The sequence below is a fragment of the Pithys albifrons genome, chromosome Z (genome assembly GCF_047495875.1).
Source record: "Pithys albifrons albifrons isolate INPA30051 chromosome Z, PitAlb_v1, whole genome shotgun sequence".
Lineage (NCBI taxonomy): Eukaryota > Metazoa > Chordata > Aves > Passeriformes > Thamnophilidae > Pithys > Pithys albifrons.
The window spans coordinates 10096266-10111023 of NC_092497.1; the positions used below are offsets into that span (position 1 = coordinate 10096266).

A 14758-nucleotide genomic window follows, 5' to 3' on the forward strand; every position below is an offset into this window, starting at 1 on the left:
CATCAGCATTTTTGCATGTACACAAATACTTTATGAGAGAATATCCCATGAGAGATAAACTGCTAGCAATTAGGGACCAAAAAACAAGGAAAAATTACAGTATCTGCCTAAATGTCCTTCATTTTTTATGCTGACTTTTCTTAGATTTGTGTGGTTGCATATACTCACCATTTTTCCAAACAGAATTTTCCATGTCAATGCATGCAGTTCTGAACATGAAAGCAAACAGCATCTGGAAGCAAACTACTTCTAAGTAGTGCCATTAAGCATTTCAATTCTGCAAACCACAAAATGATTCCTAGCACATGTAAATGACTGTCAATCTGTTTCTTTCCTACCCACTGAGCGTAACAATGAGACTGTGTTTCTTTTCCCAGTTGGGGGTCTTGCTGCTTACACCTCGGCTTTATAAGCAGGCTCAGATCAGCATGTCCCCAAATGGCAGGAGGACTATGACTACCACAGACAATATCCAGGCCACCAGGCAATGCCCATCCTACAGGCAAGCCGTGTACACTCAAGCCATTTATATAATCACAGAATCCAGCCAACAGCCCTGCCATGGGCAGGGACACCTTTCAGTAGAGCAGGTTGCTCAGAGCATCATCCAATCCAGCCCATCCTAAATTTCCAGGGGTAGGGCATCCCCAACTTCTTTGGGCAACATGTGCCAATGTCTCCCTACCTCCTAGGAATGAATTTCTTCCTAATATGTTATCTAAACCTACCGTCTTTTGAATCCAATCCCCCTTGTCCTGTTACTACATGCCCTTGTAAAAAGTCCCTCTCCATCTTCCTTGTAGGCTCCCTTAAGGTACTTGGAAGGTTGCAATCAGGTTGCCCCCATGTCTTCTCTTCTCCAGGCTGAACAATCCCAACTCTTTCCAGGCAGAAGAGGTGCTCTGTCCCTCTGATCATCTTGGTTGCTTCCTCTGGACTTGCTCTAACTAGTTGGTCAATATCCTTCCTGTGCTGGGGACCCCAGAGCAGGAGGCAACACTGCAGGTGGGTCTCACTAGAGCAGAGCTGAGGGGCAGAATCCCCTCCCTCCTTGCTCCCCACCCTGCTTTGGATACAGCCCAGGACACGTTTAGTTTCTGGGTTGTGAGTGCACATGGCCAGATCATGTCCAGCCTCTTACCCATCACCACCCTCAAGTCCTTCTCAGCAGGGATGCTCTTGGTCTGTTCATCCCTCAGCTTGTACTGATTTGCCAAGTTCTGCCAGCATTTAGTCTCCCATTGGCAATGGAAACAGCTTTGTTAATGACTAGAAATCTTGAAAGCATCAAATAATTTAGTGACAGGCTCCCTAGGGAAGAGGAATGGCATAGACAAGCAGTTACCTAATCATAGTCTAATTACCCAACTGGAATTTGGCCAGGATGCTGAGACTAACAGCAGGACCCTAAGGAAAGGGTTGCAGGGTCTCTGTTGAGTGCATACACTTGGAATCTTGGCTCTGTACACTTAGCAGAAAGTGTAAAGGAGCAAAAAGCATGCCTGGTACTGCCAAAACCCCACTCTGGGCTAAGCAAATGACATTGCAGGTAGGTAGCTTCTTCACAGCCTTGTATTTCTAGAAATCAGACAGCCACCTCTGCCTCCCAACATGTCTTAGACACCCCAACAATTAATTGTCAGCAGCAGGTTTTGGTTCAGATGTGGGCCATGGCTTAACATTCTGTTGGGCATCTCTGTCATGATCCTATTAGCTCATATTGATGAATATCATTACAGGATGTGTGGCTTCAGTGCTCAGATGTGAGAAACTTCACAAAGGGAGACAGGAAATGGCCCCTTAGAAGACTGAGAAAGTTTATTTTCTATAGTGATAGGAGGTTAGACCTGAGCAGCTCTCCAAGCTCTCCTACACCACTCCACTTCTCAGTGCTGCATCTGAACTTATCTCAATGGCATTGCTCTGTTGCTGCCTTTTTCTCCAGGATTGTCCTTCTGTTGTGTCCCTTTCCTCAGTGAGAATCACCAGTTTCTTGCATAAGAGAAGACTTGACAAACTCAAGCCAGTTAAAAGCATTGTCTGTATCCATGCTATGGTTGTATACTCTGAGAAATGATTCAACTGAGCTCTTCTCAGACAGAGGGGAAGAGATTAGGAAGGAGAGAAGCAGGGAGAGAAAGAACTGCTCTGGAGTGAAGCAGATGCTGTTCAGAGTGGAGATGGGGGCTGGAGGTGTCCTTCCCTTTGAGTGGGTTCAGATTTGGACAAGCCTCTCAGGTGAGATGAGAGGTGGCTGTGGAATCATGGTGTTCTGCAGAGGGCACTAAGCATTGCAATGAGGCTCAGGGCTGCCTGACCCACTGTCCTGCAGTTATAATCTAGTGACCAGGGACTTTTCACCCTTCAGTTTTTGCAGCCAAGGCAAACCTCGACTATGGCAGGATCCTTGCAGACCCTTTATCACAGCTCCAATATTTAAACATCATATCTGTCCCGGGTTGTTTCTCTCCAAACTTTGCTGATTTTGCTAAGCAACTTTATGTAACCAGCTGGGCTGGATTTTCACAAGTGTAAAGCAAAGGCTTATGGCCCTCTTTTGCTGCTGTGCAATAGGAAAGAAATTTGGAAAAGTAATATATTCCTCCTTTTAAAAACATTATCATTAATTTTATTTTATTTCTCTTTATCCTCAGCTCTGGGAAGAACCTCAGAGAACTCATGAATGGTGTCTGTTCTTATTGCAACATAAAACGAAAAATTATAATATCCAGCCCAAGAAACAGTCTTGAATTTTGCTTTCGTATTGCTTTTTATCAATTTATTTCATTCACAGATGTGAAATAGTCCCCAAATGACTCCTATCCTGTTCAAGGTTTTCCTGGAGAAGATTTCATGAGGATCCTCTATTTTTGCTAATCTTTCAAAACCTACCCTCTCAGACCTGCCAGCAGGGATACAAAGTGAAGTTCAGCAATATGGTAAAGAGTTATGATCCATAAAACAACAACTTCCAGGCTGTAATGCTACATCTTTTGGGACTTATCTTCACCTGCAGTTCTCTGTTATTAAGGGAACTGTGCCCCATAGCTGCCTATTGTAAACACAAGTGCATAAAGTCTGAACAGACCTTATTTTCTATTTCTGTCTCTCAAAAAAAGGAGTTTTGAGGAAGTAATAGTAATGGGAAAAAAATTACAATTTGGTCAGTGAGATGTTTCCTAATTACTACATATTCCTTGTCTTATACTGCAGTAATCAGCAGCACAGTGGTAGATATTACATGGAAATTTAATGAAATGGATAAGATTCTCTTACCTCTGCATTTAAAATTCTTTTTAAAAGGATTTTTCTAAATCCTTTGGAAACAGGGACAATAAGCGGAGTGACAATGTCAACTAGAGAGACTCCTGGTGAACTGGGAGGACTGAACTGTGAAATATTTGCTTTCTGTACATGCCTCTGAGTAGACTGATAGCATAATCTGTTACAACAGGGCTTTTATTCTGCTTTTATTCCTCCAAAAGCTGGGAGGAGGGAGAACCAGCCCTCCTACCTGCCTGCTTCCCCCTGTTCTTCACATAGAAGGAAGGCATGGTCCACATGCATACCGCTTGAACTCTAGTATAGATGGAACAGCTTAGCTGGAAGGTTAAACAGCCTGTTTGCATAGGAAGTGTCAGTCACTTGGCCTCTTCTAGAGGGCTAGTGGCTCTCCTAAACTGTGTGAGGATGGCTTTTCCCAGCTATGTACTTTATTCCTATAGAAAGTAAAATTTACAAGAGCACTACAAAAATTCTCTGACAAAAATGATGTTACACATAAATACAGCTAAATACCCTCCCATATTCTTCATGAGTCTTACTGAGGCATTTTCTTTTTCTAATGTAGAAACCCCTCTTCTCTCAGACAGCAAATAAACTACAGTACAAAATCATGCCAGAGGGGAGAAGCTCTGTCCAGCTGCTCCACAGCAAATTGAGAGGTATCCAGTAGAGGTATCCTTGCGCCTGTGATATTCTTTGCTAGAGGCTGACTGACTCAGTGGCTCTTGACTGTCATGTTAGGATGGTTATGCCAATCAAGCAGTCAGAAGAGTCCTTTGTGGTCTCACAGTGCTTCTTCTTCAGAGTCGATTGCTTCAGCTGTATTTGCCAACAATTTTAACTTTGACAAATAGCTCCTCTTTCAGGTCTGACAAATGTTCATCTTCAATAAATAAAAACTACAAAAGCAGGAGAAAAGTTATTCCCCTAGGCTTCTCTGTTGAAGGATAACCTTCTACACTCCTCAAATGTCTGTTAATGTGAACAGAACAAAAACTGAAGACACAGCTGTAAGGCAGGAAACAAGCCTAGATGGGGTAAGGGGCTTTACACCTTGCCAAGTTAGAAGTGGATCGTCTTGGAAAGGGAAAATATCTGATCTATTTAAAACAAAGTTGTTATTCCCTCACTTTGTAATAGGGAAGCCATGGCTCAATCTAAATATGAATCCAGTGGAAGAGGAGTATGGAATAGCAGAATGGGTGTCACCTGCTCCTATTAAACCAGAAGGTGATAATCCCACAGGACTCCATAGATCTGTGTACTGATGTGCAGCTAACATCGGGAAATACTGGCCTGATCCTGATGAGACTAGCTGTGCACAATACCTGCCACCTATATTTGAGAAGTGCTAACTGAAACAGAAAAGGTGCAAACCCAAGTCAGAAACAGCAATCTCTACACTGCATGGGAAAAAAATGCTCTGTTTAAGCAAAATTATAGAGAAGACAGGGTTGCTGTCTCCTGTAAATACTAAGAACACAGAAACACTATTCTCCCTGGAAGTTGAAGCTGGCAGAAAGACGAACAGCATGAGTATGTTGGAGATTGTGACTGGGAAGGGTTCCAGTAAAGCAGCAGAGCAAACTCCCAGACTGCTTGTGAAGGAGAAAGGCCTGGGGACAAGGGGCAGTGTGACTGAAGGAACAGAAGTTTTGGTGGTCTCATAGATCTCTTCAGTCCTAGGACTAGGGAAGTGATTGGCCCCTTGTACTTGACACTGGTGAGGCCTCATCTGAATTCCTGTGTTCAGTTCTGGGCCTCTCAGTTCAAGAGTGACATTTAGGTGTTGGAGCATATCCAGAGAAGGGCAACAAAGCTGTTGGTGAAGGGTCTGGAGTACAAGTCCTATGAGGAGCGACTCAAGTAGCTGGGAGTGTTTAGCCTGGAGAAGAGGAGGCTCAGAGGAGACTTCATTACTCTCTACAACCTTCTGAAAGGAAGTTGTAGACAGGTGGGAGATGAGCTCTTGTAACAAGTGACAGGACAAGAGGAAATGGCCTCAAGCTATGCCAGGGGAGGTTTAGATTGGACACAAGGAGGAATTTTACCACAGGAAGCATGATTAAACATTGGAATAGACTGCCCAGAGAGGTGATGGAGTCACTGTCCCTGGAGGTGTTTAAGGAAAGACTGGACGTGAATAGACTTAGTGCCGCAGTCTAGATAGCAAAGTGGTGTTTGGTCATAGGCTGGACTTGATGACCTCAGAGGTCTTTTCCAACCAAATTGATTCTGTGACAGCTGCTTTTGAGGAAGCAGCAATAGTGGCAGTGTCCATGCTGGCTAAGTGAGAGATCATTAGCAGACAGCAGCAGTCCTAGCACTCATCATCAGATCCCAAGGAAGTATCCCTGTTGGGGTCTCTACTTCCCACAGACCCTATGTTGCTGGCTTTGCTGCTCACTGCTTGGACAAAGACCCTACACTGCACAGGTGTAGCTGTGGATGTAGCCTGTGGTATAATCCTACTGTGTCTGTCAAGGACAAACTGTGCCAATATGAATAAGAAATGTCATATTTGGGATGCTTGGAATAGTTGCATGAGAAATGGGTTCAGTTCTATTGATTTCAGCATGAGCTGTTGTAATTGAAAGATCAGTTCCCATGGGAGCTACTCTCTTACATAGACGGTTTTTACCCTGAGATAAAAGGAAGCTTCTTGCCCACCCAACCTTTTGAAAATGCTTTGCAATCTAAAAGCTGGCAGATCTCTTTGTGCCATTTTAAATGGAGGTGACAGTGTCCATGCATGTCATCATCTCTAATGTATTTATAATCAGGACACTCTTTATCTCTAATACCTTCTTCCTTAAAGAAATATCACTACCTTCATTTTGTGGGTGGAGAATTAAGGCACAATATTAAACCATACCTAAGTGCTTGAGCTACCTCAGGAGGGAAGCCAAATGGCTGAAGAGGGTTCTACGCATGCCAAAAGGAAAGGCTCGGTACAGGGACTTTAGTGGCATGGTAGAGCATTGAACAGGACAGTTGGAGAGCCTGTGATCCAAGAAGCAGTTAAACCATTGGTTAGTGCCTCATATTGCCAGACCACTGTTGCTTCCAGATGCCACCAATCTTTAGGAAAAGCCAAGACTGGGACACTGGAAAGAGGATTCCCTAAGCCACAGACCAAAATTTGACTGCTTGTTTGGTGAGGGTTGCTGCCCTGTTCATCTTGCTGCCCTGCAGGGAGAGAAGTCCTATCCATTCCGGGACTTTTAAAGTATTTTTGAGTGCTAAATCCAACATTCTGGTTCATATATAACTGAGAGGATTGCAGGCTGCTTCCCTGCACGTTTCAGTGCATATATGTGGTGTTCCTCAGTTTGGGCACAGATTACTGGCTACAATCCACTTCAGGATGACACTGAAATATCTCCCGCACAGAGGTAAGACACGACATGGTGTTGTGAAAGAGATCCTATGGTCCCCTAGTGGTTGTGCAAATGTTGCATTTTATAAATGAAGAAATAGATCAGAAATACCAGTGCAAACCATTTCAGTAGCCTGTTATTTTACAGTCAAATAAATCTGAGGGTTGCTTCTCAATATCAGAATATCAATCAACTGCTTAAGTTTATATTCAGCACGGAAGTCCTGCCAAATGTCATAGGGTAAATTAAAAGCTTTTTCTCCTTATCTTTAGAGCTTATCCCCAAAAACCAGGTCTGAGATGATTTTTTTATCAGTTGCATAACAGGAAAAAAAGGTTTAATAGATCTAAACCCTTTCACTTAAAAAAAAGGCTCATGTGGGCTTGCTACACGTTAAGTTTCAGCTTGAGCTGTTCTCCAGCAACAAACACAAAACTCAAAAAATGCAGAAGTGCAAGAAGGGAAGAAGCAAACACAGTTTACCTAGTCTGCAAATACAGCTACACTACTGCTCCCTGAACAGGGAAACTACAGCAAATAGACAGGTATAAAACAGCTGGCAAGCTGCAGTGAGTGCAGTATCACTCATTTATTACTTTCCTATTCAACAGCAGGTGAACTGAGGCCAATGGCTGAGGTCTGAGTAACCAGAAAAAATTAACTCCTGCTCTTCAGCAAGTGAAAAATCAGGTATTACTTTGGAGTTGGCAGTAATGCCTCCTTTCTGAGTTTTCAGAGTACCTCATTTGTTGTTCAGAAAGGAATATAGTTTCAGTGTGAATGGAGGTTGCTGTAGTGTGCTCACTGCACTGTAATTTTCCTATTTAATTCGATAGAATTCTCCATTTAAAAAAAATGCACTGCTACCTGTGCTACCAGAGCACACTGTCAGCTGCAGAATTTATATCTGGTCTGCTACAACAAGTTTGAGGACTTTGCTTGTAGTTAAGTATTTGTAAACCTGGCATACCCTTTTGTAGATGTATAGAAATAAACCTGGAAAGATCATTCATGTTTAACAGCATTAGAACAGTATAGGGGTTTTTTTCCCTTCCTACTGCAGCATTTTTATCACCAAATTATCTTTGTATTTATGACAACAATGTCCAGAGAAAGAATTAGAAGCAATAACAGAGAAGGATGGATTGGGGAGTATCACTTCAGCAGGGAAAGGATAAGGAAGTTGATTTCATAGAACAAGCATAATTTAGAAGAAGGTAATTCTACCTTGCAAAAGTTTTGCAGTAGTGGCTTGGTCCTTCTTCCAACCAATCTAGAGGCAAAAGGAGAGGAGGGATAGATAGACACACAAGGACAAATTATTTATTTTGATTACGTAAAGACTGGAGAAACACTTGCATCTAATTAGACCTCAGAACTGCAGGCAACTCATAACATCTGTGATAATTCTAGTCTTCGCTGTCACTGCTGGTGGTTAGATACCTCATCCTAGCTACAAGACACTTAGTTGATTGCCACACTTGCTAATAACACATATACTAGGATTTTAAAATGCATATGACATCTTCTGTCCTTGATGAGAAAATTTCTGTATTCTAATAACATTTACAAGTTGTGGGTAAGACGGGGACTTGCTGTACCAGGTGCTGCGTGATGCAGTATGTGACAACTATGGCCTCCAAGGCTTTAATTTTTAAATTAGGACAGGCAGAGCAATGGGGCCCAGCAAAGGGAGTAGAGCAGTCAGGATGGGAATGTGTGGCAAAGATTAGCTCACACACTGTTTAGGAGATTTCATTTGCAACAAGGCTGTAAAGAAGACAGGAAAGGAAAGGCATCGGGACAGCTCAGGAACCTCCAAGCACTGCTGATGAAAAGCTCTGAGGCTCTGATGAATGTAGAGGTATGATGGAGGTCTCCAAAGGCCAAGGATCTGGAATCCAACCCTAATACATATGTGAGATAAATAATAATGGACTTTTTAGAACAAAACACTAACTTCCCTTCAAGTTAACTGGAAAATCAGTGTTGTGCCCATCTCACAGGTGCGGTGGGCTTTCATGATGTACAGCCAAAATGCAGAGTTTGGTGTACCGGACCCCTTACAGCTTGCCACTGCTACACTTGATGAATGCATAAAGAAGAAAATCAGAGCTTCTCAGGAGTCTACTCCATTTCAGCAGCACTGAAGTCACTTCAGGGGCAAGAAGAGAAGATTCCTTTCCTGTTTGCCTCAGTGCTGGCACTTACAGCTCCCCGCACTGACAGTTCCCATTCACACTAAGTGGAAGTGTTCCCAGTCCCTTCAGTCTGCCTTTGGTAACACCTGTAGTACATAGTCTGCTTGTTTTTTTGCAGGAACATCATGGTTTATCCATACAAGTGTTTCCTCTTAGTATCCCAGAGAAGCTTTATGTATGTTTTTTGACACATTCCCTTCACTGGTGCATTTCTGGGCAGCAAACACAAACACAGCGAAACATGCTGTGGTGGACAGGTGAGAAACCAAATCTCGCCTGTCTAGGTCTGAATTTTGGGAAAGTTGGTTGTGTCTTTTAAGCACCCAGTTAGAAATCTCATCCTCCATGCTCTGTGTAGGCTTTTGAGTTGTTCTAAATGTTAATGGAATAGCTATCACATCATATGGCATTTTTCTGTTGAGTTTCAATTTCAGAAAGTATTTGTTTCACCTTGGTTCCTCTGGAACTAGAAGCACATTCTGTTATGGTTATTTATAGTTTGGGAGGCAGCAGCACTAAAAGCATTAGAAGCAATCAGAGAAAATTATTGGAAGTAGGCTCAAGGGAAACCATCTCAGGATGTTCCTTCTGCAACAGGCAGCCAACCTAAGAGTCAGTGTGTAAGAGGATACGGGGTGTAAGGACTTTGCATGGATCTGAGTTAGACTAGACAAGCAGAGGATTATGGGTTACCAAATGCACAAACACATCAGGTTCTGAAAACCCTCAGAACTGGTTGCCCTTTGTAGTTGGAAGGGTACTGTGGGAGGACTTAGGATGCTTCTGCTTTTCCCAAAGTGTTTTGGTTTTCGCTTTTTTGTATGGGGGGATTATAGATGACTGTTGTTGTGCATCAGTTGAGCTTCTTCAGCATGAGCTGAGATGGTGAAGGGTCTAGAGGGGAAGACAAAGGAGCAGCTGGGGACTCGTGGCTTATTCATCCTGAAGGAGACTGAGGGGATACCTCACTTTAGTCTTCCTAGCGAGGAGAAGAGGAGGGGTAGATGTTGATCTCTGCTCTCTGATGACCAGTGACAGGACCCAAGGGAATGGCCTGAAGTTGTCAGTGGAGGTTTAGGCTGCGTATCAGGAAAAGGTTCTTCACTGAGAGGGTGTTTGAGCACCGAAGAGGCTCCCTAAGGAAGTGGTCAGAGCACTAAGCCTAACAGAGCTCAAGAAGTGTTTGGACAACACTCTCAGGCACATGGTGAGATTCTTGGGATGTCCTGTGCAGGGTCAGGCCTCGATGATCCTTGTGTGTCCCTTCTAGCTCAGGATGTTCTGTGATCCTTACAGAAGAAAACCGCAACCTGTGCAAGGACCGGGACTCGTAAACTCTGTGAAAACACTCCCGCGAAGGCACAACCAGGCACGCCTCTCCTGCAGCGAGCCCTCTCACCGTGCAGGAGCGAAGCAAAGGCGACAAAAGCCGGAAGGAAAACCAGAGCCCCAGACTACCGGAGAGCCGAAGCACCGGAGCCCCCTTGCCCCAGCGCAGCCTCCCCGCGGCCGGAGCTCCCCCCGCCCCGCTCGTCACTCGGCCCTGCCCCGGCGGGGCGGACCCGCCCCGGCTCAGGCGCTGCCGCCGCCCGGTGTCCGCGGGCGGCATGAGGAGAGCCGGGGGCGGCTGCCGGGGCCGCCATGTCGCTGCTGTGCGTGCGAGGTGAGCGGGGCAGGGCGCGGGCTGGGGGGGTCACGCCTGGGCAGGGTTTGGCTTCGCGCTGGATGGAGCGGATCTCTGCCCGCCGGGAGCCTCCCGGTGCCTCCCGGCGCGGCTGCCTCGGCCGCCACCGCCACCTGCGCTCCCGGGGCGGGCGGCGCCCGCATGACGAGGGCGAGGGCGCGGGTGCGTGTGCGTGTCCGGGAGCGGCGATCGCGGCGGCCGCAGCTGGAGCCCCGGGAGGGGCCGTGTTTGACTTTGGGAGTTGTTTCGAACACGAGTTGAATCGCGGCCGCCCAGGGAGCCGCGCTGGCAGGAGCAGAAGCTGCTCCGCTCTGCACACTCGCCGCGCAGCCTGCATTGTTACTTCAGACACATCCCTGGTCGGCTGTTCATCCTGCCATCGAGCCTCGTCCCCTGCCTGCACGGGTTGCGGCACTTTCTTTGCACCGTGGGCTGTGGTGTTAGCGGCTTGCTCGCCGTCTCCGGTTTTCCATTTCTTGCTCCCTTATGCCAATAAATAAATTAGACAAATAAAAGATCCTCGGGGAAAACCATCTGCCATGACTCGCGGTGCTGGGATGTCTCCCTGCGCTGAACGCCGCGGTCACAGGGCGTCCCCGAGCGCCAGCCGTGCCCTGGGGCTTAAAAGTGTAGTTTTAATGTTCTCAGATCCTTTGCCAGGTATGAAAAAAAAACAAAAACCTGTCACTGGTGTGCTGCTGATAGTTCAGCTCTTCGGGTTGATTTGATAGCAGCTCCTTATCCAGCTGCTTGTCACCTTTCCGAGTCAAAATCCGTGTGTCAGTGATGGTGTTAATGAGGTGCCAGCTGAGCATCATTTGAGGTGCGTTGTTTTGGGGAGAGCACTGCTCTTGGGGAGTGTTATTGAATAAAGTTTAATGCTTTTATTAAACATACATTGTGTGTAGGGACTTAGGAGAGGTGCACAAGTGTGAAGTTTGTCTTAAACATGCTTTTTCTGTGTGAACTGTGGAGCACAGACTTGTCCATTTTGAAGGTTTTGCCCAAATCTCTTCCTTAAAGCTGATTCTTACTGGCTGAAGGATGCTTATATGTTACAGGTGTTTCTTTTTTCTCTTTGGTGGTTCATCCCCAAAGTGTTTTCAGGATGTCCTTTAAAGAAATATGGTTTTGAGCTTCCCACTTGGAGCCCATTGTGTTTAAATTGTATTCATACACCGTGCAGTAAGACTGGTGAAAGAACATAAACTGGATGATTGAGTTGCTGAAAGTGTCTTCCCTTTTCAGGGTGTTTATTCTTGGTCCGTAGAGTTTTTGGAACCAAAACATTTCAGCAGCCTGCAATGATGTGCTCTTGTGATTGATTTATTCTTTGGTTGTATATAAAGAGCTAAAGAAGGTTGAGGTGGCTGGTCACTGTGTGTAATGGAGATTTCCTGTGAATATTATATCTTTCATTTCCATCTGCTATGTGAAGACAGTAGAAAACATCAGCATTAATTTAAATAGATGACACTGAAAACTTTATCATAAGAATATATAATGTAGTCAATTTAGAAACAAGAAATATGTTTTCTGAAAAACCCATGGCTGAAAGGATGAGCTAATGAGATCTCACAAGTAGGAAACATCAAACATGAGATGGAAGTGTGTTGAGGTAGAGCAGTCTGAAAAACAAAACAGATACCTGGAACTGAGATAGAAGAATACCTTCTGGGGCAAGGAGAAGGCTCTATTAACAATCACTTCTTTAAAAAAAGCCCAGGAAGTGGCACTTTTCTTGATTATTTTTGCCTTTTCACTGAAGTGAAGTGATCTGGTTGAGACACCAGGGAGCTCTTAATAAGAAAGCTGAAAAAGCTGATATTTTTTCCCCCATAAAAATGGTACACCTAAGACTGCATAATAACGTGGGTTTGGATGGTGCAGATCTGAGGTTAAAACAGAAAGACAACAAAAAGCCCATGGAATAAATGTAGGCAATTGTGACCCTGTTAACAGCATCTGGATTGCAGTTTAACAGATAAAGGGAAATGTGGAAAAACCCCTAAATGTCAGCGTCACAAGAAGCCTGGCAGCCGGAAAGATAGTGTTTTAATTTAGTGATTTATTTTCCACCCCCCTTGAATTACGCACATTAGTAGTATTTTAATGAATGGCTAATCTAAAACAGTGCTCACCAAACATGTCTGAGTGCTGCCTTTGTTCCTGAAAGAGCAGTGAGCACACATGGCTTCTTGATCTAGTGTTTAGCTGTACCTTTCTCTTAACTTTTCTTCTTGGGGAATAGGTATTATTTTCTTGTGTTTTGTTTATTTGTGTTTTTATTTGTTTTATTTGTTCCTGTTTTGTTCTGTGCTGTGTTTTTTCTTTGTCTCTTTGCTGTTTTGTTTTGTGCTGTGTTTTTTCTTTGTCACTTTGGTGTTTTGTTCTGTTCTGTTTTGGTTTGGTTTTTTTTCCGGAATCATTGAGCTGTATCTGCCATCGAAGTAGGAAGTACCTGACAAAAACAAAGGCCAGAGGAATTGTGAGTCCGGGCTTGTCTGCAAGTGTTCAGAGGACCTGTGTAGGAAGCCAGTGGTAATGGGCTATTGTAGGAGCAAATTAAGGGATTCTTTTGAAGCAGGAAAATATGCAGAGAGTGGAAGTGAATTGAAGGAGAAAAGAAATCTTGAATATTACATGATTGAGGCTTTTAGGAGACTTCTTCGTATTTTGATTCCACTGCTTAAGTGCAAAAGAGATTGCATACACTCCAGTTTAGAGCAGCTGTGTCTGGATTATGTCTGATAATCTCCTCTTGGCACAGTTTGCTTTATTAGTTTGCATTTAGTGTTGTATTTGTGAAAATAGCGCATATTAAATAAAACTAATCCCAGGGAGACAGTCTAGTTTTCCCCATCAGTCTTGCATTGTTAACTTCCTTGGCCTTCCCTTGGAGCTCTTGATTTTACATCACATCTCAGCTAAATAAAATATCTTCTTCTGATCTTTCCTTCCTTCTGACTCAGAGGTAGAAATAACTGCTGTCTCAGCACAGCTTGAAGGGGTCATAGCAAAGGAAGACCCTGCTGAGGCCGGATCACCTGGTCAGGGGCTCTGTTTGCATCATTGTCGCAAGACACACTTTCACTTGCTCACTTTTATGACATCTGACTTTGTGCCTGGCTTTTGTTGTCCCAAGACTCTGATGGTTCTCTTCTAGTTTTTCTCCTCTCTGCTTTAAAGCAGATTATGCTGTTTCTTCAGTGTTGTTGTATTCCAAACTGCTTGACGTACCTTATCCTCCTCATAATTATTTTGCCAAGGATATTGGCAGTGGGGTTATTCCTTCATCCCTGTGCACAGTACCTGACTTAGTCAGTCCCGTGAGGGCAGAGTGCTTTTGTGTAGTGTGATTTTATCTTGGGGACTGATCTACAGTATCTGTGTGAGACTTGGCTGCCAGAGACTGACGTGGGTGAACTCTTCTGGCCTTGCACTCTTGAGATTCTGAGTTGTTGACTGCTGTATGAAATGACACTGTCTAGAGGTAGGGATGTTATTTTTTTTGCCTACTGTTTATCTTGCAGCTGCTCTGAAGAGTTACAAGAGTTTGTTATCTGTGACGTTTTTGTCAGAACATTTGGAGTGTGTCAATACTGATCAGAAAACTTAACTGTGCATCCCTATGTTGCCAGCAAAATCTGAGTTCCGCTTACTGTGCACCAAACTGAACTCTGTTGACATCCAACTGAAAGAAGTGAAGGAAAATGAAAATGGGTGTTAATGATAATAGAAATAAAAACATGTTCATCTTGCAGAGTACTTAGAAATACCTGTATCTAGTAGCTTAGTAGTCATGTGTCAGGAGTTTTGTTTTACAGGATTTTTTCACCCTCTGATTCAATAGCCACAACTTACCTTGTTGTTCTTTGTGAGGCTGAATGCAGTGTCTCCAGCTTTCTGTCCCAGGGTTGAAGGTTTTCCCACATTGCACACTTACAAATAGTACTCAGCAACTGGGTAATTGCATTGTTGTATTTTGACAGTATTCAGAAATAATTGCAGAATTGGAGAAAACCCTACCCATCTTTTTGTAGATCAAAGTGGGAAAGAACAGAATTGGACATCGTAAGTGATAGCAGACATACATATTATATAGCTTGGGTATTAAAACCCTATATTTATTAATTTAGAATTTGCTTTGTGAATATTATGAACTTTATTTCTGTAGCTCTACTTAGTGAGGAAGCTACCAGTGTACA

General features: G+C 44.0%; 1 protein-coding gene across 2 annotated transcripts in view; it reads left to right on the top strand.

Moving 5' to 3' along the window:
- Window positions 1-10300: 10300 nt before the first annotated feature.
- LOC139685108 (protein unc-13 homolog B-like) overlaps window positions 10301-14758 on the top strand; it is a 76758-nt gene continuing 72300 nt past the window's right edge. For both annotated transcript variants that reach the window (XM_071581722.1, XM_071581723.1), the window contains exon 1: window positions 10301-10529. In XM_071581722.1, coding sequence (XP_071437823.1) covers window positions 10508-10529 — 22 coding nt within the window. In that variant the 5' untranslated portion in view covers window positions 10301-10507. The remainder of the gene's footprint in view (window positions 10530-14758) is intronic.